This window comes from Hyperolius riggenbachi, chromosome 7 (genome assembly GCF_040937935.1).
Source record: "Hyperolius riggenbachi isolate aHypRig1 chromosome 7, aHypRig1.pri, whole genome shotgun sequence".
Classification (NCBI taxonomy): domain Eukaryota; kingdom Metazoa; phylum Chordata; class Amphibia; order Anura; family Hyperoliidae; genus Hyperolius; species Hyperolius riggenbachi.
This window is the reverse complement of record NC_090652.1, coordinates 205,726,881-205,752,390: the sequence shown is the minus strand read 5'-3', so window position 1 is coordinate 205,752,390 and position 25,510 is coordinate 205,726,881. Positions and strand designations below refer to the sequence as shown.

At 42.7% G+C, this 25,510-nt stretch overlaps 1 protein-coding gene across 2 annotated transcripts in view; it reads right to left on the bottom strand.

Annotated features, from left to right (window-relative positions):
• The window catches only part of VPS8 (VPS8 subunit of CORVET complex), a 457,588-nt gene that overhangs the window by 293,297 nt on the left and 138,781 nt on the right, over positions 1-25,510 (bottom strand). For both annotated transcript variants that reach the window (XM_068245033.1, XM_068245032.1), the window contains exons 15-21: positions 23,994-24,164; positions 22,405-22,479; positions 19,897-19,932; positions 17,167-17,257; positions 16,958-17,004; positions 2,598-2,687; positions 1,867-1,913 (exon numbers count right to left, since the gene is read on the bottom strand). In XM_068245033.1, coding sequence (XP_068101134.1) covers positions 1,867-1,913; positions 2,598-2,687; positions 16,958-17,004; positions 17,167-17,257; positions 19,897-19,932; positions 22,405-22,479; positions 23,994-24,164 — 557 coding nt within the window. The remainder of the gene's footprint in view (positions 1-1,866; positions 1,914-2,597; positions 2,688-16,957; positions 17,005-17,166; positions 17,258-19,896; positions 19,933-22,404; positions 22,480-23,993; positions 24,165-25,510) is intronic.

Below are 25,510 nucleotides of genomic sequence, written 5' to 3'. Positions count from 1 at the left end.
TCACGTGGCACCCAAAGAACGTCTTTGCATGTCACACAGTGAAGCATACCAAGGTGAAAAGCTGCCATCCAATTGGACAGCAGTGTCACCTGATGTGGAATTGGATTGGAAACCAGCAATTAACTGCTCGCCGGCTTCTATGTGGATGGTACACTGCTATGCTATATGCAGCCTGCTGATATTTAAAAGTGAAGTGGGCTGCACCCACGTTTACTAAAAACACTTCAATAAAAATGTATTGAAATTAAAGACCAATTATGGGCATTATCCTGAAGGCGCATACATAATGACACGGATGACAGTTTGGGGCCCGAGTGCTGTACAGACGTATTGGTATTTTGTAGACAGGAACATAATTTGACATAGACGGCTCCCCCACAAAACTATGCACAGCAAATTATGTCACAGCTTCCGTCAAGCAGGGTGTAGAGGAGAATAATGGGTTTGGGTTTCGGTCGGGCATCAGTGTTAGTAAAGCTCCAGCAAGCCAGATATTTATATGACGTTGGGGAACACATATACTCATTGCTAGCCGCCTTGGCCCAATGTCATCTAGTGTATAAACCTCGTTTGACTGTTATTATTTACAGGTATATAGCTCCAACATCTTCCACAGCGCTGTATAGAGTATGAAGTCTTTTCAGTAACAGTCCCTCAAAGGGGCTCACTATTGAATCCCTACCATAGTCATATGTCCGTTATCAAGTATTTTAACAATTTAAACACCAAAGCAGCAACATAACATATTATTTAATGACATTCCTAAGCAAGCCTGATACATAAGTTTCTGAAGTGTAATACTTAACCTGGAGACATCACAGCATTATTACTATGACAATGCTATAGCTTTTGTTTTGCTTTAAATTAGGTATTAACACCTGAACAGAATAAAAAGGTTGAATTTTACTTACCTAGGACTTCATTCTGCGCTCTATAGTCTCTGTGACCCCTCAGTGTCCTCCTAGTCCCCTCCATTGTGCTGCTGTCACAACGGAAGCGTGATTAAAGAGAATCTGTATTGTTAAAATCGCACAAAAGTAAACATACCAGTGCGTTAGGGGACATCTCCTATTACCCTCTGTCACAATTTCGCCGCTCCTCGCCGCATTCAAAGTGGTTAAAAACAGTTTTAAAAAGTTTGTTTATAAACAAACAAAATGGCCACCAAAACAGGAAGTAGATTGATGTACAGTATGTCCACACATAGAAAATACATCCATACACAAGCAGGCTGTATACAGCCTTTCTTTTGAATCTCAAGAGATCATTTGTGTGTTTCTTTCCCCCTGCAGCTATCTTCCACTGAAGTGTCAGGCTGTTTCTTCCTGCAGAGTGCAGACAGCTCTGCCTGTATGTAATTCCTCAGTATGTGAAAGCCCAGCCAGCTCAGAGGAGGATTTATCCAGCTTGTAAAAGATAAGAGAGAAGCTGCTCTAATCTAAATAATACACAGGCAGTGTGCAGAGAGGGGCCTGGAGGGGGGAGATGCATCACAGAACCACAACACTGAAGAACTTGGCAGCCTTCCAGACACAGGCTGACAAGTCTGACAAGAGAGAGATAAGTTGATTTATTACAGAGATGGTGATAGCAGAAAGTGCTGCAGTAAGCCAGAACACCTTAGAATAGCTTTTGGAACTTGTAGGATGATAAAAAACAGGATGCAATTTTTGTTACGGAGTCTCTTTAAGGAGACGCCTGGGTGGGACAAAGCATGCGCCGTGATCCGGTCAGACTGGAGCTTTTAATTAGGGGTAATGCGACTCTTTGAAAGAGACCGGGAGGACACTGAGTACAGGGGCCTGGTTATCCTGGTTTAGGTGTACTTTTTAAGCATTACACACAGGGTAAGAAATATGAACTTACGTGCGTTGCAGTAGAAGGCAATATTCCACTACTACAGGTACAGTGTCCTAGGGAAAAAACAACAAACGTGTTAAAAAAAAATAAAAACACTGCAAGGAGCTGCTTAGAAGGATTCTGTATTTAAATAGGAAAAAATAGCATTGATCACACTGACAGGTAAACAGAAGCCAGTCGTCAAATACATTTGAGAAAGGGGTTGTATTGGGACATTTTGGAAAGGGGTTGTATTGGGACATTTTACAAAGGAGTTGTATTGGGACATTTTACAAAGGAGTTGCATTGGGACATTTTACAAAGGAGTTGCATTGGGACATTTTACAAAGGAGTTGTATTGGGACATTTTAGAAAGGGGTTGTATTGGGGCCTTTTAGAAAGGGGGTGTATTGGGGCCTTTTAGAAAGGGGTTGTATTGGTGACAGCATGGATATAGAGGTGTTGGACAGTTGTACATACTGATATGAAACTTTTAACAGACAAAACAATCTTTTGTGATCCTTTCAGTTGTCAGTTTGATGGCTGTGCAGGAGTCCCTATCTATATATTACCAAAAATACTTGTAAGTGTAGCATTTGTGCTGTTATATAAATTAACCATCATTTCTGACATATAAAAGACTGAGTAAACTGTAAAACAAACACTGTAGAACTATGTATAGCACAAATGTAGTTTAAGAAACTCTGATTTCTATTGCCAGCAAGTGAATTTCCTCCTTCGTCTCATGATTTCCGTACCTGGAAATGCTGCTCCATGACCTGGATTTTGCCTTGTTCAGGACACTTCCTCAGTGCTTTGTCAGTGTACTGAAGCAGGATTTCAACTATCTAAAATGGCAGAGAGAAGAAAAAAAGCAGTCAGTAAATTGGATGAATACTAATGAATACTTCGTTAAGGCATGTCATTGTGGATTTTCACTTTTCCACACTTGTCTCTGCCCCATCCAGTTAAAGCAGTGACCGAGCACCAAGCAGAAACAACTGCCAATTTATTGCCTTCTGGAAGAGACACAGTGTCAAACAAGTCTAGAGACCGTCTTTGTATTTTAATCAACACCAGTGCTTTATTTGAGCTGTACAGACTATTCACATTATGTACAATTTACAAGAAACAAAGGGGATCAAAACAAACAAAAACTTTTCCACTAGATGGGCGACTAAAGCTGGGTCTACACGTGCCAATCTTACTTATCAATCGAGCCGCTGATGATAAGATCCGACAGGTCCGGTCTCGCCGCGGCCGATTCCCCGCTCAACCCCCGCGAGCGGACAATAGCGGGTAATCGAGCGGAAGATAAATGGTGCCGGCTGGGACGAGCGGGTATCAAATCCGACGCACGCACGCACGCACGGACAAGCGGGGACGCGCGGGGGTTGCGGAAGAGTCGAACCGGCGGCTAATCGAGCCGCCGGATCGCTCCATGTAGATGGGGCTTAATGCTTGGTACACACCATGTATTTTCCTGTCAGATAGGTGGGTCAAATCGATTATTTACGACAGGTCCGACCATTTTTTCTGTTCAATTTTCCAATCATTTCTATACAAAGTCGATCAGAAAAACAATTGTAAATCAGATCAGACCAGTCGGAAATTATCGATTTTTCCCATCTATCTGAAATTGCATGGTGTGTACAAAGCACTAAGATCCATACCCACTACAAGATTTTATCTTTTAAAGAAAAAAAATGGTAAACAACAGTTACAGATGACCGATGTATAAGAATACTTGTGCATTTTGAAAGACCGTCATGATGAATCAAATCGGATCAATTCATTTAACGTCTCTTGTGTGTACAGGTCTTTAACTGGTTCGCTTTCCACAGTTTTTACTCCTTAAAGGGAATGTCCGAACTGCAGAAAGGACATCTACTTACCCGGGGCTTCCTCCAGCCCCTAGCAGCCGCTATGTCCCTCGCTGTAGCTCCGCTCTCAGCTGCTGGCTCCCGGTCCCTCGCTAGGTCGCCTTCTACTGCGCTTGTGTGAGTGCCGCTGTCAATTGCTCACACGTGGTGTGAAATGTACTGCGCAGGCAGTATTTTCATAAAACAATACAACATATATACATGGATACCTAACATGGGTTCGATGTATCAGAAAAAGGTAAGTATGAACAGAAAATGAGTACAATAATCTATGTTCAAGCAATAGCATCAACAGTACAGCACATCATACAAGTAGGAAGAAAGAAATAAGGAAAAGTGCAACCTCGGTACAAAAATGCTTGTAAATGCACACTTTCACCACCACTAACCAGGTCAGTCAGTCTTGACCCCTACGCCGATGCTGGTCCCTAGCAGGTACACCACTCCTGCTAAACCAAACTGTAGAAATTAGAGACCGCACTCAGAAGGCTTCTTAAACACTGTATTCACAGCAAACTAAGCAAAAAAAGGTACACGACATGTTTCAGGCGTTGCCCTTCCTCGGGTGTAGCGTCACCTGAAACATGTCATGTACCTTGTCTTGCTTTGTTTGCTGTGAATATAGTGTTAAAGAAGCCTTCTGAGTGCGGTCTCTAATTTCTACAGTTCTTCGGTACAAAAACGGTTAATTTGACTTCAGCGATTCTGAATAGCATTGCTGTATCCCCAGATGGAGGTATTAAGTCAATATGGGACCAAAAAGAGTAGATTAAAGCATCACTTGAATTCAAGATCCCCTAGAAAGCTTTTGTGAAATCCATGTATCCCACACCTTGTTAAAGCGACTGCTCCTATCAAGAACTAGTGCATTGATACGTTTACAGGTCATAGTAAAATGTATTTTGTCTACCACTTTTAGGTACGAGAGGAATGGAGAACACCAGTTAGCTGCAATATGAGTTTTGGTGGAGGTCACCATCAACTGGATTAATTAATGTTGGGTGTGTGAGGTGGAGCTAGGTTTTAGACCTAGGAGGAATATTTTGGGGTCTTTAGGAATGCAATGGAATAGGGTACGATTGATGAGGGCATGAACTTTCTTCCACAGATGTGAGACTCTAGAGCAGTGGTCCTCAAGCTAAGGCCCGTGGGCCGAATGTGGCCCTGAGGCTTTTTTACCCCCGACCCCCCCCACACACACACACACACACAAAATGTATTACTTACAGATGAGGTCAGCTACATATTTAAATATTGGTGGTCCGCATATAAAATAGTAGTGCTGGCACCACCCATCCACATGGAAGTCAGAAAGCAGTAATTCGCTGGTTTCCAACCAATTTCCACATCAGGTGACACTGCTGTCCAATTGCACTGCAGGTTGTCACCTGGGTATGCTTCACTGTCTATACTCTGACCCCCCAGCAGTCTGAAGAATGTTGACCCGGCCCTCGACCCAAAACGTTTGGGGACTCCTGCTCTAGGGCATGTCCACCAAATGTAATACATGGTTCCTAGAACCTGACAACCGCGAAAACAGCTGGGGTCTCTAGACTGATCTTTTTTATGTAACACATGAGGGACTAAATAAGTTTGGTGGAGAAGCCTAATAGAGACCTACATGTTTGACATTTGCATGCTTCCTTTAGACAGAGTGTCTAAACATTGTGACCATTGTTCTGGATCTAGGGTAGTGCGAATATTCTGTTCCCAGGCTGTCTGGTAGAGGGTCGGATGATTTTTGCACCGACTCCACAGAGCTGGAGATTCTATGTCCTAAAACTTGCAGCAGCTGTAATTAGGGCGTAAAATCTACATCCTGAAACAATAAGCAGTTAAACAATCTTTCTGCTAAAGTCTATGGAACTTTGGCATGCATATTTGTTCGTTTAACGATTATATCGTCGGCCTTTTTTTTTTTGAACGTTGAATTTTATTGAAATTTTGAAAACAAAATACCAGCAATAGACATTACAGTATTATATGGTTACCCCCACCCCATCAATCCCTTCCCATCCCACCCTCCCTGGGTTCAGTGCAACTCAGAGCAATAAAAAAACTCTTAAAGAGGAACTCCAGTGAAAATAATTTAATATAAAAAGGTGCTTAATTTTTACAATAATTATGTATACATGATTTAGTCAGAGTTTGCTCATTGTAAAATCTTTCCTCTCCCAGATTCACATTCTGACATGTATTACATGGTGACATTGTTACTGTGGGCAGATTATGTAGATGTTCTGGCTTTAACAGACAGCTATAAACAGCCATTTCCTGTGTGTGTCATTGTTACATTGTGGCAGTTTGCCCAGAGTACCATAAGGTACCAGAGCCTCTTGTGGGAGGGGTTTCAGCACAAAATCAGTCATACAGCGCCCCCTGATGGTCTGTTTGTGAAAATCATTATATTTTTCATGTAAAAGTGGGTATCAGCTACTGATTGGGATAAAGTTCAATTCTTGGTCGGAGTTTCTCTTTAACAACAACTCAGTATATTATATACAGTACATTATAGTAATAACTTATTTCAACATACGCCCAAAGCCTTCAGCCAAGAAGGGTTGTCTAAAACATTGTTGTTATCGATATATTCCATCGAACATTGCCACATCTTCTCAAATTTTTCAGGGCATTTAAGTTTGGAAAAATGTAAGTTTATACAGCACTATGGCACCATTCATTCTCTTAACCCATGAAGAGACAGAGAGGGGAGTATTACTACCCCATCTATAAAAAAAAAACCTCCCGTCTTCCATAGAAGCTCATCAGCTGTACCAGGACGATACTTTGGGGAGAAATATTAGAGTCTATATATAAACCCAACAAAAGAGATCTAGGGTCAACCACCACCCTCTCTCCCATCACCCCTGTCATAATATAGGCCAGGTCAGACCAATAGTTTGTAATAACCGGGCAGTTCCAAATCATGTGAAAGAAATTTCCCACCTTACACTTAGGGCACCTATCTGACCTTACTGGATAATAGCTATGTAGCTTTTGGGGGGTATAATATGCCCGATAAATAAGTTTTAAATGTGCAAACCTAGCCACCGCAGAAATCAGAATACCATGCATAGCCCTTAATACATCCATCCACTCCACATCTGAGAGTAGGCCAACATCTAGAGACCACTTTTCACGAGCACCATCCAATCTTGTACAAGATACAGGCATCAAAATAGAATTTATTTCTTCGTGCGGTCTATTGCTGTTGTCCACATCCTTTTGTGGAAACTTTTTTTTATCGCCAGTTTGCGATGATTCAGTCTTGCAGTAGGTACTTAGCTTAAAACTATAACTTAAAGTATACCTGAAATTGACATGTGTCATGATTAGATATGCAATGATATATATAGTAGTAAGCCTATTTAGAGCCTGCTTGTTTGAAGGTAGTGAGGCTATCTAATTCTAGTTCAACAGTGAGGGTTTACTAAAGACAGATCCTATCTCACAAATACGCTCAGCTTTTATGAAGTGGTTAATACAAATTAAGATCTTGGAAAGCAAGAACTGTAGTATACTTTGATTTTGCAAAGGCTTTTAATACCGTTCCCCACAACAGCCTGGTGCAGAAGCTGAGGCTACTGGGACTATGAGAAAATGTGTGAACGTGGCTAAAGAACTGCTTAACCTCCCTGGCGGTAACCTCGACCTGAGTTCAGTGTAGGAAAATTGAGCTGCGATCGGTAAGCCCGAGCTCAGGTCGGGGTAGGGAAATACATTATTTACATGCTGTTCAGGAGTCCAGGCGCGATCGGCGCTGCGCAGTGGGACTCCAGCCTCTGTCCCCGGCTGTCTGCAGCCTTTTCTGGCCGGGGACCTGGCCGCCCACCAGTGCGGCGGTTGCAGCGTGACGTCGGCAGGGCTAAATTTAAAGCGGACATGGACATCTTTTATACGCAGGAAAAGTGTGTGTGAGTGTGTGTGTGTAAGTGTGCGTGTGTGTGTGTGTCCACCTGCACTGACTTCTGCCTGGATTTTGACTACTCTCTGCCTACCGCCTGCACCGATGTCTGCCTGGAATTTGACTACTCTCTGCCTGCTTTTTTTGTACAATTTTTAACAAAACGCATGGCTGACCCATTCAGTATAGTGAATGAGATCAGCTACGCAATGCATGCAAACTCAGATGGCGTGTGTTCCAGTTGCATGGCCATCCGCGTTTGATAATGTGACCGTGGCCTAAGAGGCAGAAGACAAAGAGCAGTGGTAAAGTATGACACTCAAAATGTGAAACTGATAGCAGTGGGTTGCTGCAAGGGTCAGTACTAGGTCAAGATGATACAAAATTATGCAGAATTATCAACTTCAAACAGCATAGTGACATATTACAACAGCATGTCAACAAATGGCCAATATGGGCAAGCATATACAATGCCATGCAGCAGCAGCAAAAGCAAAAATAATTCTAGGATAAATAAAATGAGACATAAAATCAAGAGATGCTAGTATACTATTCCCACTGTAAACATCATTTGTGATCAGTTCAAGTGTGGGATACAGTTTTGGGCATCACACTATAAGTCAGATAAAGACATTCTAGAGCAAGTACGAAAAAAGGCAGATAAATTAATCAGAAGGATGGAATGAGTAAGGATGATTAAACTGGGATTATTTATCTTGGAAAAAGATACAACAGAGGAGACCTGATTAATATGTATAAAGACATCAGAAGACAATACAAAAGTTTAGCAGATTAACTTTTTGTCCCTAGGCTTTATTTGAGTGAGCCAACACCATTGAGAACATGAGAGAGCTGAAAGTATTAAGCCTGGGTAAAACAGGCATTATTAGCCCGTTCTATGTATTGTTTTCTACTATCTCTAATGTTCATTTTATTCTCAGCTGAATGAACCAGAGTGTAGGTCAAACTGACATGGATGCTGTAAAGGCTTCAGAGTTAAAATGTAACCCCTTAAAGAGAACCCGAGGTGGTATTTAATTATGTTACTGGGGCACAGAGGCTGGTTGTGCACACTAAGACCAGCCTCCGTTGCCCCATGGTGTGCCTCCATGTCCCCCCTGCGCGCCGCTATACCCCCCGCAGTGCTGGCGACACGCAGCGCGTCGGCGCTACCCACCCACGTCACATCCCTCCTATCAGCGGGAGGGAAGGGACACGGGCGGGTAGCGCCGATGCTGAGGAGACGGGGGAGTGGCGCTGACAGACAGCGCTTAGGTAAACATTGTGCTGGCGACACGCTGTGTGTCGCCAGCACTGCGGGGGTATAGCGGCGCGCAGGGGGGATATGGAGGCACACCATGGGGCAACAGAGGCTGGTGTTAGTGTGCACAACCAGCCTCTGTGCCCCACTAACATAATGAAATCCCACCTCGGGTTCTCTTTAAAGAGAGTCTGAAGCCATAATCAAAATGGCTTTTTTGCTTATATATAGCAGGGGCATGTGTGCCCCTGCTAAAACGCCGCTATCCCGCGGCTAAACGAGGGTCCTTTCCCCTCCAAATCCCCCCTCTGCTGTCCGGGGAGCGCTTCCGTGTGAGGCGGGGCTCTGAGCTGCATCCCTGCCTCACACGAGTCTTCCTTCACTGAGAGGGGCGGGGGAGAGGCGGAGATCAGCTGCTGATAGACGCGTGTGAGGCAGGGCTGCAGCTCATAGCCTTGCCTCACATGGAAGCACACAGGGGTAGCAAAATCTACAACTAAGTTGGTCGTGATTTTGCAGGGGGGGGATTTGGAGGGGAAAGGACCCTCGTTCAGCCGCGGGATAGTGGCGTTTTAGCAGGGGCACACATGCCCCTGCTATATATAAGCAAAAAAGCCATTTTTATTATGGCTTCAGACTCTCTTTAAATTGATAACAGGAATATGAGACTGTAGGGGGGTTCTATTTTCCATTGCTGCTACACATACAATTAATTATTTCATAACTTTACTTTCCATTCAGGTATGCTTTAAACATTAGAATCCTTTCTATTGGGTGCAAAACTATTGGCTGTCCCAACCAAAACCAACAGAATTACTGTATACAAGTCTCTGCAGCACAAAACTCAGTTCAATAAACCACAGATAGGTGGTTCCCAGAGCTGGACTTCTTTCACTGTAAAAAATTGCCCTTTTGATCTCACCTGAGTACCTGGCTCATAAACAACTTGCAGATCTCAGGGGTGGTCAGCTTAAATGGAAAAGCAGTGAGAAAAGTGTGAGACCTAGATACACACCATCAAAGAAATTTCCACAGCACTCCTTTAATTCATCAGAAAAAAAGTTCTTACAGCATGAACATGTACTCTCAGTAACATTTCCTAGTTATAATGTAATATAACCCAAGTTAGGAAAACTGTTGTCATTTAATCGACTATTTTTAATAATTCCAGTTTAGGCTTGCAGGATCACAAAGCTGCTCCGGTACAGGGGCATCTAAACGGTAGTAAATGTTTTACTTGCCCTCTGCATAAGTATAATAAAACAGATTCCTCAGAGAATCAAACTGCATGTCAGATTTAAAACCTGTGTTATCAAACAATAGATCATCCAGTCCAGATCAGCATTATGTCAGGTGATCTCTGGTTTGTATGGGGGCCCGATTTATTATGGTGTTCCAGTTAGGCATTCAGCAGTGGCGTTCCTACCATAAGGTGGCAAGGGGCGCCCCGCTCCGGGTGTCTGGCGCCCCAGGGGGTGTCATCAAGGCCTCCCACAGAGGCCTGTGCACTGCAGGAGGGGGACACAACACAGAAAGGAGGGGTGGCGGGGAGGGGGGCCGGACCCCCCACCTCCCTCACCTGGGTCCCCTCATTCTGGCGCTTCACCCCTCCTAATTAGTAGCAGTGGGCAGGAGCGGGCTGAGAGGACTTACCTAATTCCTGCGTTCAAGGCGATGGCGCACAGAGTCATCGTCACGTGACGCTGGTCTCCGCCTTCTCCGCCGCTCACTGTGCTTCCTGATTGGCGGAAGCACAGTAAGCGACAGAGAAGTCGGAGACCAGTGTCACGTGAGGATGACGCTGTGAGCCATCGCCAGGAAGCAGGTGAGTAAGTCCTCTCTGCCTGCTCTAAGCTGCTACTAATTAGGAGGGGGAAGTGCCAGAAGGAGAGGACCCAGGTGAGGGAGGTGGGGGGTCTGGACCCCCTCCCCGCCACCCCTCCTTCCAAGCTTCCCCCATACCTGGGGCAACTATATTACCTACACTGGAGGCAACTATAGCTTCACTGGGGCAACTATATTACCTATTCTGGGGGCAACTATACTAGCTATTCTGGAGGCAACTATACTAGCTATTCTGGGGGCAACTATACTAGCTATACTGGGGGCAACTATATTACCTACACTGGGGGCAACTATATTACCTATTCTGGGGGCAACTATACTAGCTATTCTGGGGGCAACTATACTAGCTATACTGGGGGCAACTATATTACCTACACTGGGGGCAACTATATTACCTATTCTGGGGGCAACTATACTAGCTATACTGGGGCAACTATATTACCTATTCTGGGGTCAACTATACTAGCTATTCTGGGGGCAACTATACTAGCTACACTGGGGGCAACTATACTAGCTACATTGGGGGCAACTATACTAGCTATACTGGGGCAGTGGCAGCAAATCTTCCACATGATTGCATGTATTTTCAAATCAAATCTGCCGACATGATTGCATGTATTTTCTGGTCAAATCTGCCAACATGATTGCATGTATTTTCTGGTCAAATCTTCCACATGATTGCATGTATCTTCTGGGCAAATCTGCCGACATGGTTGCACGCATTTTCTGGGCAAATCTTCCAAAATGATTGCACGTATTTTCTGGGCAAATCTGCCGACATGATTGCATGTATTTTCTGGGCAAATCTGCCAACATGATTGCACATATTTTCTGGGCAAATCTGCCGACATGATTACACGTATTTTCTGGGCAAATCTGCCGACATGATTGCACGTGTTTTTTGGTCAAATCTGCCACATGATTGAACGTATTTTCTGATCAAATCTGCCGACATGATTGAACGTGTTTTCTGGTCAAATCTGCCGACATGATTGAACGTAGTTTCTGGGCAAATCTGCTCACATTATGTGTATTTTCTTGAGAAAGCCTGCACAATTATGTGAATTTGCTGGGGAAAGGCTCACCAAAACTTGGGCCCACTGTCCCGAGGTGAGAATAATATTGAGGCTGCCATATGTATCTCCTTTTAAGCAATACCAGTTGCCTGGCTGCCGTGCTGGTCCTTTGCCTCTAATTCTTTCAACCATAGACCCTGAACAAGCATGCAGCAGGTCAGGGGTTCTGACAATATTGTCAGAACTGACAAGATTAGCTGCATGCTTGTTTCTGGTGTAATTCAGTTCTACTTCAGCTAAATAGATCAGCAGGGCTGCCTATTGTCTAAAAGGAAATAAATATGGCAGCCTCCATAAATATGGCAGCCTCCAGATCACTCTCATCCCGGGTTCACTTTAAATTAGTTAGCTCCACCCTCATCCGGTCATGGCGCGCCGCAGGTTATAACCACACCCATTTTTTGTTAGCTACCAGGGGAGCCTATTCATGGCATTGCCCGCCATGTCACGTTTAGCATGCCACAGTCACTTTTTTTTATGGCGGGGGTGTCTTTTAATACCCAGCACCAGGTGTCAAATGCCCTAGGTACGCCACTGGCATTCAGTATTGTGCAAAGAAATTCCTAATTATTTAAAGTTCATTTTACACTCAATGGGGATGTTTAAAGGCCCATAAACACGCTCAGCCAAACTGCCTGACTGTCGTCTGACTTAAGTCTGCTGGACGACAATCAGACGTGTGTACGCGTACAAACGACAAGACGAGCGAGTGATAACAGGCAGTTTGCCTGATCCAACTGATGGATCTACTCACACGACTGTTGGTCTGATACTGTGCAGTTGATGCGTGTGTACAAGTCATTTGAACGACTTGTACTTGTTTTGAATGTGTAGTCAGTCATTCCGCTTGCGTGCGCAGTAGGTAAATTAGTTGATCATTTAGCTGTCTAGATATGTGGATACGTCGGGTTGTGCAGTTGGTCCTGTGCATGTTGTGCATTTCCAGGACATGTGTATGCACCTGGGGCTTGATTCACTAAACCACGATAACTCAGATCACAGCCATTTGCGCGTTTTTGCATTTGCGCACGATTGTGAATTTGCACGCAAAAACCGTTGCGTTTTTGCGCGTAAATTCGAAATTGCACGGTTTAGTGCATCAAGCCCCTTAAAGTGAACACAGTTCAATGTATCTGCATTTCAATGGACTTTTCTTTAAGTAAATCTCCAACCTCTTTAATTTCCCTTCATTCTCAGTGGATATAATTTCTGCCAGCTATGGTCTAGTCGAATTTAGAAATGCCATCACCAAGCTTTTTTTACTCCTTTTTTATGCTGAAGAAGCCAGTATTGAGAACCTGTGTACAGTCTCCTGACTCATTCCTCCTCCACACAGACATCATTTTTTTCAAATGACACATCGATCAGAAAGTGCTTATTCAGTCCACCAATTTATTTTGCTTGTTAAAATGTATTTAATACCCAGTGGTCAGCTCATCAACTCCATTGACTAAATCGCCGTCATAGCAGTTTTCTCTAAATAGTTTCAATCCACTTGAGCTTGATGGGAATTACTTCTTGAGGATTACGGTACCTGTGAGCAGTTTGATTTGTAACATCAGTAAGTAGAGAGAAACAAGCTTCCTAATTATAAGAGCTTTAGGCAAGTCCTGCACCTGCATAGGATTATGAAAGATAATAAATATTTTCTAGCATCTAGATTACCATTACCATAACTAAAAGAATAATTTGTACAGCCATGAAGTACGGTATATTTATGGCAAATGGAAAACAAAGAATAACAGCACTTATAGTGGTGGGGCTATACCTTTGTTTATATGGAGCCCCTTTGCTTAGCAAAATACTCCAGTTTCTTCCACTTTTGGGTCTGGGTTTGCATAGACATAATGGTGATTTTAGTGTTTGCCTTTTAGGCACACTTGCTCTTAGGCTGAACTTTTCCTTCTCTCTTCCCTTTTCTCACAGTTTCTTGGTTTTAAAACTTGTACTTGTGAGGAACTGCTTATATAGGAGGGAAAAGGCTAACAGTGACTTATGCATTACTTATACAGAGAAATGCAAAGAGTTGCATAGCGGGTGATTGGGGGGAGTCATTCTAAAAATATGTCTCCTATTTCCATGGCACAATCTTTTTGCCCATTTCCCCTTATCCACTCCCCCTCTTTGGTAATTCAGTTTGTCCTCTGCCAACCTCACTCCTATCTCCCTATTTCTGCCCTTGGGAAGGAAGGTAGGAAGTATAGGAATTAAACATATGAGATAATTAATTGTATGTGTAGTATGGATGATAAACAGAACATTATTAGTACAGAAAAAAAGTCATTTTTATTTTCAGTTTTATAGCTTTATTTTAAAATTTCATCAGACTGTCATAGCTACTGTTTAGAAACTGTCACAGCTGCTGTTTAGAAACAACACTCTGCCTTTTAAGCTAAAACAGAAGCAGAAGTAGTGACCATTTTAATTTTCCTCCGCTAAAGCTGTCTTACTTTATCTTCCCCCGACAGATAACAGGCTTTAAGCTTATATTTACTTTTCAGGAAACTGAACTGAATTCGACAAGCTGTTAGACCAGCTATTTTGTATAGATAACTACTCAAGTTTTTTAACTCTTGCTGTGCTGGAAAACAGAAAAGGACTTCAGATAAATTCTTAGTAGGGCTAGCAGTATATGTTCACATTATAATGGATATTAAAGTTCGCTGCTTACCATTAACATACATATAAAATACAAATAATGCCAGAAAACAATATAGGTCTCAAAAAGTAAACAATCTGCAATACAAACTCATCTCTAAATCGTGGTTTGTAATTCCACGTGCTTCAACAAACAGAGTGCAAAAATCAAAGTCTAAATTTTCCAAAACTGTGCTCACATGCATCTTCTCTTTGTAATAGCACATTCTTTCTCTTGTACAAATCCTCAGAACCTCAAAGAAACCATAAGAGACACATAGCGTAATACTCTAACTGAAAAATAGTCCCCCTTGTGTTCAAAAACAACAGTGACTCAAACAGCCACCTCAATCCGTTTGAATAGACTCCACCACCTTGCATATGGCTTTCAGATCTCACAGCCACTCACCCTCTTATTGTGCTGCACCACAGACAGCCACAGTGCATGTTTATGTTATCTCTATCACCACACAAATAAGCCCAGTTGTTCACTTCCTTCACATGCATACACACTGGCCTCTTACCCTTTCCTTTGCTGCCCACGTTAGAAGACAGCAGCAGTGCTCAATGGAGTAATCTCTCGGCACTTGCATGTAACGTTCAGTTCCCGAAGGAATATTATCCTACAGAGCTCACCATTGTGTAAAAAACTCTTTTTATTTAAAAAAATTATAAGTAGTGCACCCTCATTTAGAAGTTAAAAACAAGCATATCAGAAACAGCTATACATGTGCTGACCACATGCATCCCGAAGCTCCGCCCAATGCATCAGAGGAGTACATGTGTAGAAAACATGTTGGGCAGAGCTAAGTATCCTTCCACCTTTTGCCTGTGCACTTTAGCACAATACATATGGTTGCCACTTGTCTTGCATGCTATTCCATTTTTGGGTCAGTAGTCCCTCAACCACGTTAAGTGCATTAGCCTTTAAATGGAACCAAAAACTGAAAAGGATATGGATTTTCCTTTTAAAAGAATACCAGTTGCCTAACTGTCCTACTGATCCTGTGCCTCTAATACTTTTAGCCACAGGCCCTCAACAAGCGTGCAGATCAGGTGCTTTTAATGAAGTCAGACTGGATTAGCTGCATGCTTGTTTCAGGTGTGTGATTCAGCCACTACTGCAGCTAAAGAGATCAGCAGGACTGCCAGGCAACTGGTATTGTTTAAAAGGAAGCATCCATATCCCTCTCAGTTAAGGTTCTCTATAAAGGGACCCTGAGCAGGACTAAAAAAAAAAGCCATAAAGACCATTAGTGTCCTCCAGGCTCCATCCACTCTTCCCCGGTGGCTCCGTTAGAGCGACGACTTCGTCTGAAATCACTGCTACTGCGCATGCGCGACCCCTCTGTGCGCCCATTTCACTTGCACGTTCGTCACTGTAAGTGTACTGTGCACAAACGATTCATTCTTTTCTTGAACGGCACTTGCGCAGTACACTTAGGGAAACCTTGTACTTGCAAAGGTCTTTCAGCACGGGGCTTTTTTCAATTTTTATGTCTACTACCAAAAAATACCAGAGGTTCTTGTTCACCTTAACAGAACTGGATACTTTGTAAAACCAGAATCTGCTAAACAAAAGACATAGAAGTTTGTCTTTTCTGGTGATCCATCTCCTTATTCAGTGAGTAGACTAGTAAGACATGGTTCACACTGGCACTAAAAATGTTCGGTTTAGCAGAACAAAACGGACCGGCTCCTAAAGGAGGTGACTGGTTACTATGTTAATCAATAGGATCAGTTCACATTGCTCTGTTAGAATAGATACATTTGACATGTTAGGCTGAACAGACCGCAAGTTTGGGGAGGCTGCAATAAATTTGGAGTGACAGACACGCATAGAGTGTGCTTTAATGGAAAGGAGGGTCATAGATGAAAAACTGATGCCTTTTAAAAACGGATCTGTTCCACTGATCAGTTTTTCATCCATGCAGCGTGAACCGGGCTTAAAGAGAACCTGAGGTGTGTTTAAAGAATGTTATCTGCATACAGAGGCTGGATCTGCCTATACAGCCCAGCCTCTGTTGTTATCCCAAACCCCACTAAGGTCCCCCTGCGCTCTGCAATCCCTCATAAATCACAGCTGTGAGGCTGTGTTTACATCTGTAGTGTCAGTCTCAGCTGCTCCCCCGCCTGCTACATAGCTCCGGTCCCTGCCCCCGTCCCTTCCCTCCAATCAGCAGGGAGGGAAGGGATGCAGGCGGGGACTGGAGTTCTGCAGGAGGCGGGGAGAGCAGCAGACTGACACTATAGAGATAAACACAGCCAGCTCTGACAAGCTGTTTGTCAGCAGCGTGGCTGTGATTTATAAAGGGATTGCAGAGTGCAGGGGGACCTTAGGGGGGTTTGGGATAGCAACAGAGGCTGTGTTGTATAGGCAGATCCAGCCTCTGTATGCAGATAATATTCTTCAAACCCACCTCGGGTTCTCTTTAAGACACCTCTGCACAAACATAACCTTATTTCCTGCACAGGGCTCTTCCTGTTTAAGAACATCTAGACCAAATCTCACCTTATCAGCCACAACACTCTTCCTTTTCTTTGGGTCCCCTGAGAGACCTACAGAGAGAGAGAGAATAATAGAGGCACAATAAAGAACACCTCCTGTCATAAACTAATAAATTTATTATCACACATAATATGTATTTGAAGATTTCTAGTCATCAATCCTTTACTAATAAGAAACAATACAGCTTGAGATAAGAGATTTATTAAGCTTACCCACAACAGCTTTAGCTTTGCCTTCATGAAATGACCACGCCAAAGCCAAGGCTTCATTGGAGCAGTCTTGCTTCAGCAGGTGATCAACTCTCTGCAGAGGACAAAAACACAATTTTCTGAGCTGCAAATCCTTTTAATCAATTAAATCTAGAGTTGTTTCATGCATATGCAATGTGCATATTAACTAAAATCTGACCTGTTCTGAATGAAATATGGGTGCTACATTTGCTAGCAATGCCCTCGACATGCGCTTAACTGAGACGATCTGCATGCCTTATGACTGGTTGAGACACCAAGGAGGATCGGGGCAGTTGTACACAAGCTAGATTCTCCACAGAGAAAAGATCAAAATAGCTGTGCAGCATTCCTAAATTTAGGGCTGGTTCACACGGGCGTCTGCTGAGCTTTTGCTTGGCATTGCGTTCAAACGCCAGCGTTTAAAAGCTAGCTTTTGAAAGCTAGCTTTTGAAAGCTTTTGAAAAGCGTTCAAGGCTAGCAGTTCTGGTCTCTGCTATTGTTTCCTCGCGTTTACTGCCTCTGAAAGCAGCATGTTGCTTTTGAGACTAGACTCAACGCTGGGATCTACTGCCAGGCTTTCATGAAAGCCTGCAAAAGCCAGCTCTAAACGCTCCCATTCACTTGCATGGGATGGCAGTAGATCCCAAAAAACGCTGCGTCTGAAACGCTGCGTTAAACGCCACAAAAACGCCCGTCTGAACCAGCCCTAAGCCAAACCACCAATCATCAATGTTCCCTCCTTAGGGTTGGTCCACTCCACCGTGTTTCCTCTAATCATCTAAGACATCCCCTGAGAATAAGCCCTAGCAGGAATTCCTAGCATGCTTGAAATATAAGCCCTCCCCTGAATGCAAGCCTAGATAGGCAGCAGCCCACATGACACCAGCAAGTCACGTTCAATACAAAGCCTGGTTACTGGAGAGCAGCAGTATAATGTGAGTTCTACAGTTCTGTATACGTGTGTCAGGCAATTTGTGTTTTTGTTGGAGCCAGCCCTCCTGATCTGTCCTGATAAGCATCAGCAGCACTTCACCTCTTCACCTTTTCCCAGGACACACAGCTTATCCTATCACAGCTCTGGGGAGCCTGACAGAGTTCTCTGCCTGCAAGAAATATACTCTTAAGAAATTGATTCTGCTGATCATGTTGGTAAGCGAGAGTCACAATCTGCAAACCACAAGCTCTGTGTTTCAGCATGGCATGCAGTATATACATTTTGTATAGGAAAACCACCAGTGTTTCCACCAAAAATAAGACATCCTCTGAAAATAAGCCCTAGAACATCTTTTGGAGCAAAAATTTATATAAGACAGTGTCTTATTTTCGGGGAAACACTGTATACCAGCTCAAGAAGACAATTCATGCATACAACACAAAATTAAAACCGGGAGCAACTGGGGTTCTTAAAGGACTTCAGAGGCGAACACTGACAATCTATTTTTACTCACCTTGGGCTTCTTCCAGCCCCAAGCAGCCGTCTTAGTCCCTCAATGCAGCCCCGGCCCTCCTTGGTGTGCCCACTGGCTGGCAGTAATAATTGCCACTCCCCCAAAGCAATCCGACAAACAATCCAGCCACACTCGCGCATTAAGAGGAGTACAGTCCTGTGCAGAAGGGCCCCTGGCAGCAGTGGATGACCACAGGATGGCACAATCACAAGGTAAGTATTTGACTTTTGACCCAAGGTTCACCTTGGGTTCTCTTTATGGCCCAGTTTCCACAAGGATATTAGATTTCACTTGCATTATTCCATATGCGAAGTTTCACATTATAGTATGCAAATTTTTATGTGACAAAAACATATCAAGTGTGAGGAGAGTCCATAGAGTTCATCCCTTCAGCTGTCAACTCTGAACTCTATGGGCTCTCCTCACACTTGATATGTTTTTGTTATGCTTACCTGCTGTATTCTTTATAAATTGTCTGTTTTGTATGTCCTGTTTTTCACATTAGCCCTGTACCTGCCACTACCAATTCCAGGCACGACCAAGTCGTGCTTGGCGAAATAAAAGATTCTGATTCTGAATTTTCACATTGCTCTAGTGTAACTGACAATTAATTACATGGGAAATTAACATGGAAATCTGTAACAAAGAGCCCGATTTTTGGGGAGATCGAAACGGACTACAAAAGAAGAATTCAATGGAAAGTATTTCATGAAATTGCATTGCTTTCAGTATTAATGCGAATTTTTACAATGCAAATTTGCACTCAGTGGAGATGAACCCTAAGTCAGAACCCAAATGCACTCACAGCTTTTTATTAACCAGGGCATGCAGTAAGTTAACAGGATTTTTGAAGTAAGCATGCTTGTGTTTGCTGTGGTGAGAGGCAACATTGATGCAGATATATCAGTGCCAGTGTATTAAAAATACAATAACCAGTGAAGAAGGTTTTCTAACCTGCTTTGGACAGCTCTCAACCTGTAGTACTACGAGGGAAGCCATAAATAAGAGACTATGGCTCTATCTGGCCAAATATGGGTGAATTATCTCATAACTATGGATAGCATAAAGACATACAGATACAGAACATACAAACTTCATAAGTGGGCACAAAAGCTGCAAAGTAACAGAACTAACCATGCTGCCTATATACTTCTATCTGCATAATTAACATAACTGCCCATTTTAATGATAAAAAACTGTGTAAAACAGCAGTTTGTTTCCAAAACAGGAAATGTGTGAGATGCCAGTGCACAGTATACCTTACCTCACGCCAGTTCCTGAGCATCATTGCATGGACAGACTGTGGGAGACAGAGACAGTCAGTGTTAAGAGAGGGGGCTTAAAGAAGGAAGTCAGAGAGATCTACTGAGTGATATGAACAGAGAAAGTGAGTGAGAGGGCGGAAGTGTCACGTCTTAAAGCTACAACAAGACAAGCGTAAAATGCAAACACAGTTTAACCCATGGCTTGTACTGCTAACTATACAAGGTAACAGTGGGTGACATTACTACTACATCCATATTCATTACCAGACAGTTAAAATGTATAATTCAAGGAATAAAAGTATAAAAAAAAGCACTTTAAGTCCTATGGGAGAAAAGCGCTATAGAAATGTTCTTGTATTGTTTTGTAAAACTGCAGGTGTTATGTACATAACAGCCAGTGAGACAAGCTCATTTTCACACAAGCAGTAGAAAAGTAACAGCTCAAATCTGTTTCTTAAAGTACACCTAACGTGAGAGGCATATGGTTGCTGCCATAATTATTTCTTTTTAAAGGGACCCTAAGCAGACCATTAAAATGAAAATCTGCACTTACCTAGGGCTTCCTCCAGCCACCCGTAGCGTGCGAGGTCCCTCAGCGGTCCTCTGGGTCCTCTCCATGGTCCCGCTGGCATCCCTGTTAGTCCGGCTGCGCATTAGTGGCCCATCTGCTCACCCGGCTTGATCACGTGCCCATTGCCATAAGCGTTTACATCAAAGGGTGCATGATAGAGGCTGGTGCGAGGGCAGGTCGCACATGTGCAGTTGCACACAAATTCGCCGGGCTAATGGGGCCGCCAAGCGGGACCCAGAGGATGCCGAAAGACCTTGCGGGCTTATGGGGGGCTGGGGGAAGCCCAAGGTAAATGCAGATTTTCATTTCAACGGTCTGCTCAGGGTCCCTTTAAAGAATACCAGTTACTTGGTATCCTGCTGATCTTTCATGCGTCAGTAGTAACTAAATCCCCCACCTAAAACAAGCATGTGGCTAATCCAGTGAATTTTCAAGGTAAACTAAAGCGAGAGGGATATGGAGACTGCCATATTTACTACCTTTTACACAATACCAGTTGCCTGGTTACCCTGCTGATCTTCTGCCTCTAATACCTATAGACACTGAACAAGCAAATGCAGTTCAGGCATTTCTGACATTATTGTCAGATTTGACAAGATTAACTGCATGCTTGTTTCTGGTGTGATTCAGAAACTGCTGCAGCCAAAAAGACTAGCAGGGCTGTCAGGCAACTGGTATTGTTTAAAAGTAAATAAATATGGCAGCCTCCCCTTATACTTCTCACTTCAGGTTCCCTTTCAGTCAAAGCACCTGATTTGGATGCTTGTTCAGGGTCTATGGCTAAAAGTATTAGAGTGAGAGGACCAGCACGACAGCCATACAATTTGCATTGTTTAAAACGGAAATAAATGTCAGCATGCATATTCCTCTCACTACGGGTTTGATTTAAAGAATAACTGTATTTACACATAAATACAGTTTTCCACCTAACAGTGCATACAAAAATTGGACCTCCTACTAAAGCATTGTACACACACTAGACGGTTTCTGGCCAAGGTGGCTGGTCAGAGTATGTGTACAGCGGCGCACAATCCTGCTCGATGCACCGGAGAGCGATCAGCCTGGCAGACTGTCTCGGCCATAGACATCGTTTTCCTACTCGTTTTTCCCAACTACTATTCCGTGCTGCTCTGTCAGCTATCCTCCCCCTCCATAGCAACAGAACGTGTTGCTAGCTCATACAGAACTTGACCCTGAACTGTTGCTCGAGTCCCAATCCCTGCAGGCGACAGTCCTCATACATGTGTACAAGGCTATAGGATGATAGGATACTGTGATCTGGCCACTGATCTAGTCCTCCTTCCATACACACGGGCATATTTAACAAATAGTGAAGTTAATCTACTGTCTAGCCAAAGAAGCTAGGATGTTAAATAGAAGATGGGACTTCTGATAGCAGTAGGTGGGACAATAACATTTTATGGCTGTAATGTTGGAAACCCAAGCCCCGTGTACCCACAACCTCCTAGGTTATTTGAGTGTCCGGTAGATAACAGCACTACCGTTTGCAATAGTCAGTGTGGACTCTTGGAGCTTCAGGTCTCAGTATTTAGCAATTCTAGGAAGTGGGCCAGTTTAGTTTTTTTATTGCACTTAATGCTGGGCATACACGGCTCGATTTTGCCACTCGATTCTACCTCTCGATCGTTTCGCCGCTCGATTCCACAGTCAATTCTCTCATCTTCCGCTCTTTTTTCTTATCTTTTTCCATTCACTTCAAACCAGAATCGAGCGCGGAAACGATCGGGCGGGAGATCGGTCATGTCGGAAATTATCTATCAAGCAATCTTAATGGCTCAGAATTGAACCGTGTATTCCCAGTATAAGGCTGAAAGTAGATAACTGTACTTTTGTGTGTAAAATACACTCATCTTTGAACCTAACCAACATTTTTTCCCCTTGTCCCCCCGTCTAAAGAACATTCTAAGCAAAATACCTTTGTCCCAAGGTAGAAGATCTGTCCTCCATAATTGCTGATTGATTGGTAGCAAGCTTTCTCTCCTACTAGAGCCTGCAAAGGTAAACATTCAAAATGCATATCATAAACATGTTAGGTACTGTATATGAAATAAAGGCATAATGTGAATCTTTTGCTACTTTTTGCATAACGAAGAAAACAGGAATTTATTCTCAGGATAGCCCACCTTGATAAGTAAGGACCTTACGCTGCTGAGCTGATAAGCTGAGATTATTATTATTATTATTAATAATAATTATAGTAATAATCATAATAATAAAGAGATGGTAGAGAATTATACATTTTTAAAGATACATGCATAAACATATCTTTAAAAATGTATAATGCTCTGCCATCTATTATTATTATTATTAAGTAAACAACATACCTATGAGTGGATGAATTGGGAAGGGGGGGCAGAAGATGCATCATACACTTCAAGAGAAAATGCAAATTAGGGAACATGAAAATGCAAATTTGGAAACCAGGATCCCCATTTATTGCAGTGGATGAGGTTTGGCACTCAGGGACTTAACTAAAAATCATGGCCCCCTCTGCAAAAATGTCGTGGGGTCCCCTACCCAACTTCCAGAGAGAGAGAGAGAGAGAGAGAGCGTGAGAGTGCGCGTTCCACACATAACTTTGGATTTTGAGCGGCCGCTGATTGGCTGGCGGGACCACGTGATGCGAAGTGTTCCGATCACGTGGTCCCCGCAAGGTATGAGACAAAAAAGGCATACCAATAGCCGCACAACGTGGCTCACTCTGGCGTCCACCTCCAACACCACCAGGCGTTGCGTTAGGGGCTTGTTATGCGACCATAACGTCCCCTAAAGTGCAACGTCCTGGTGGGAAAGAGGCCTTATGTTGTCTTTATACATGTAGACATATTTATTTTAGTTCATATATTAAACAGATTTGAATTTATTTTTGTTATTCTTGAAATATATTGTTATCATTCATATAGTTGTTAATTTTATGCACAACTGCAACTATGATTGTATATTGTGTTTTTTTTATGATTTTATTATAGTTTTTAACACAATTTAATCCTCAATTAATATACATACGTGTATGCACTTCTGCAATGCGTCCCCTATATGGGTCTGGTGTTGCTGAACAGAACACATTTTTAGCCTCTATTTGGTGTTTCATTGAATTGTTGTTTACAACTATTCTGCTTTTCTATACATTTGATTACCATGCATGTTGTTTCTGAAAGGGAAAGTATGTATTGAGAATTGTTATTTACCATTTTAGGCACTGTTATTGGCCTGATGAAGCGGGCTCAGACACGCAAAATGCGTTGCCTGTGCTCAACTAAAAAAAACCTCATCTTTTGATTTTATCTGTTTTTAATTCGTTTTATTAACACCAGGGTGCCCCTTTCCTACACTTGTGTATCAGCAGGTAAAGCTTGCATAAATGGGGCTGCTTTGTAATTTGCATGTGCTTGTGATGTATTTGTGGCCAGAGTTTAGATGGGCACAAAAATGAGTTATTTGTTCAGCTTTATATTTTTTATACTGTAAGAAAAAAAGTAAAACATACACATTAACATTTCTTACCAAGGCCTGGCTCACATTGCCACCAGTGGCCAAAGATTTAAAGTGGCTGCTGTTGTACACAAGCTGGAAATCAGATATCTCCAATGTCTCCAGCTCTTCTTGTGTCTGCCTGTCAATGACATGAAGTTTCTCTGCACTGTCAAGAAGTGCTACTGTGCGAGCATTTATCCACTGCAACACAAAGAGAGAGGGGCCATGAGAGGACCGGTGATTGGAGGGGGCAGTGAGAGGGACAGGGGGAGGGAGGAATGGGCCAGGAAAAGAGAGAGAGAGAGAGAGAGCGTGAGAGTGCGCGTTACACACATAACTTTGGATTTTGAGCGTTATAAAATGCAACTCATGTGAACCATATATTTAATTGGAAATAGTACGAATAGAAAATAACAAATGTTGAATGTGAGAACTAATTTTTTTTTTTTTTTTTTTTTTTTTTTTAAATATATGCTCATTTGTCCATGGAAATATGTGGATGTAGCAATAAACTGTGCTCTCCATTTTTACTTTTGGGAGATTCATGCTTCTTTAGGATGTTGTTCTTATACCAATTGTTTGATGTTTCATCATGCATTTACTTTAGAATTACTCAACTTGTCCAGGTTTTTATTGTCATATCTCATCTTTTTGGAAAAACTTGTTGCGGGCATAAAATTACAAATCAGCAGCCAGTTTTCAACAAACAACGATGGTGTATCAGCTTCAACATTTTATATAATTATTGTACTACTTGCAAATTCAATTCTGGTAAATCTAGGATATTATAATAGGGTAGTATAGTTCATGTCTTCCAGGTAATGATGATGTCATTACACATAAGAAAGCAGCCTAGTGTTAGCACTCACAGGGAGGGGGAGTGCTTTGTGTCAAGCAAGTGGGCGAGCCACAGTGTCATCAGTGCTGGGAACACCAGAGAGACAGATTTATTTTCCCAGATAACTACGTTACGTATACGTTTTAATATATATATATAATCACCTTCCCAATGTAAGGCACATCACTGATGTAAGTCTGTTTTCAATGATTTGCAAATGGTCACATTTGTTTTTTCATATTTTTACTAACTTATCCTAACGTATTTGGAATCTGCTTTGTATGAATTATGTGGTGTGATTATTTAGAAGGGCTGGTACACAAAAGTCAATATTCAATCCTGATTGATGAAAGATCTGATCAAAATGGGGTATCTTTTAAAATTGAATTGGGTTATCTTGGAAATGAATGTTGTGGTAAATAATGATTGGTCCTACACAGATCACACAGTGTGTCATGCAGGATCATTTCATACTGTAGTGGATGTAAGTTGGTTGTGAGGTGGGGAGCAGCTCACCACATGGGTGGGAAGCAACTGATCATGTGGATGGGACATAGCTGGTAGTGAATATTTCAGCCCCCATCCCTGTGTGCAGCTCAGGGGACCAGCAAGGAACAAAAGATCAGATTCTGGAGCTATCCTACACGTGTGAATGTTGGTCTGGCATTCCCCGCCAGATTGATCAGTCGCTAAAAGATTGCCTGCAGAT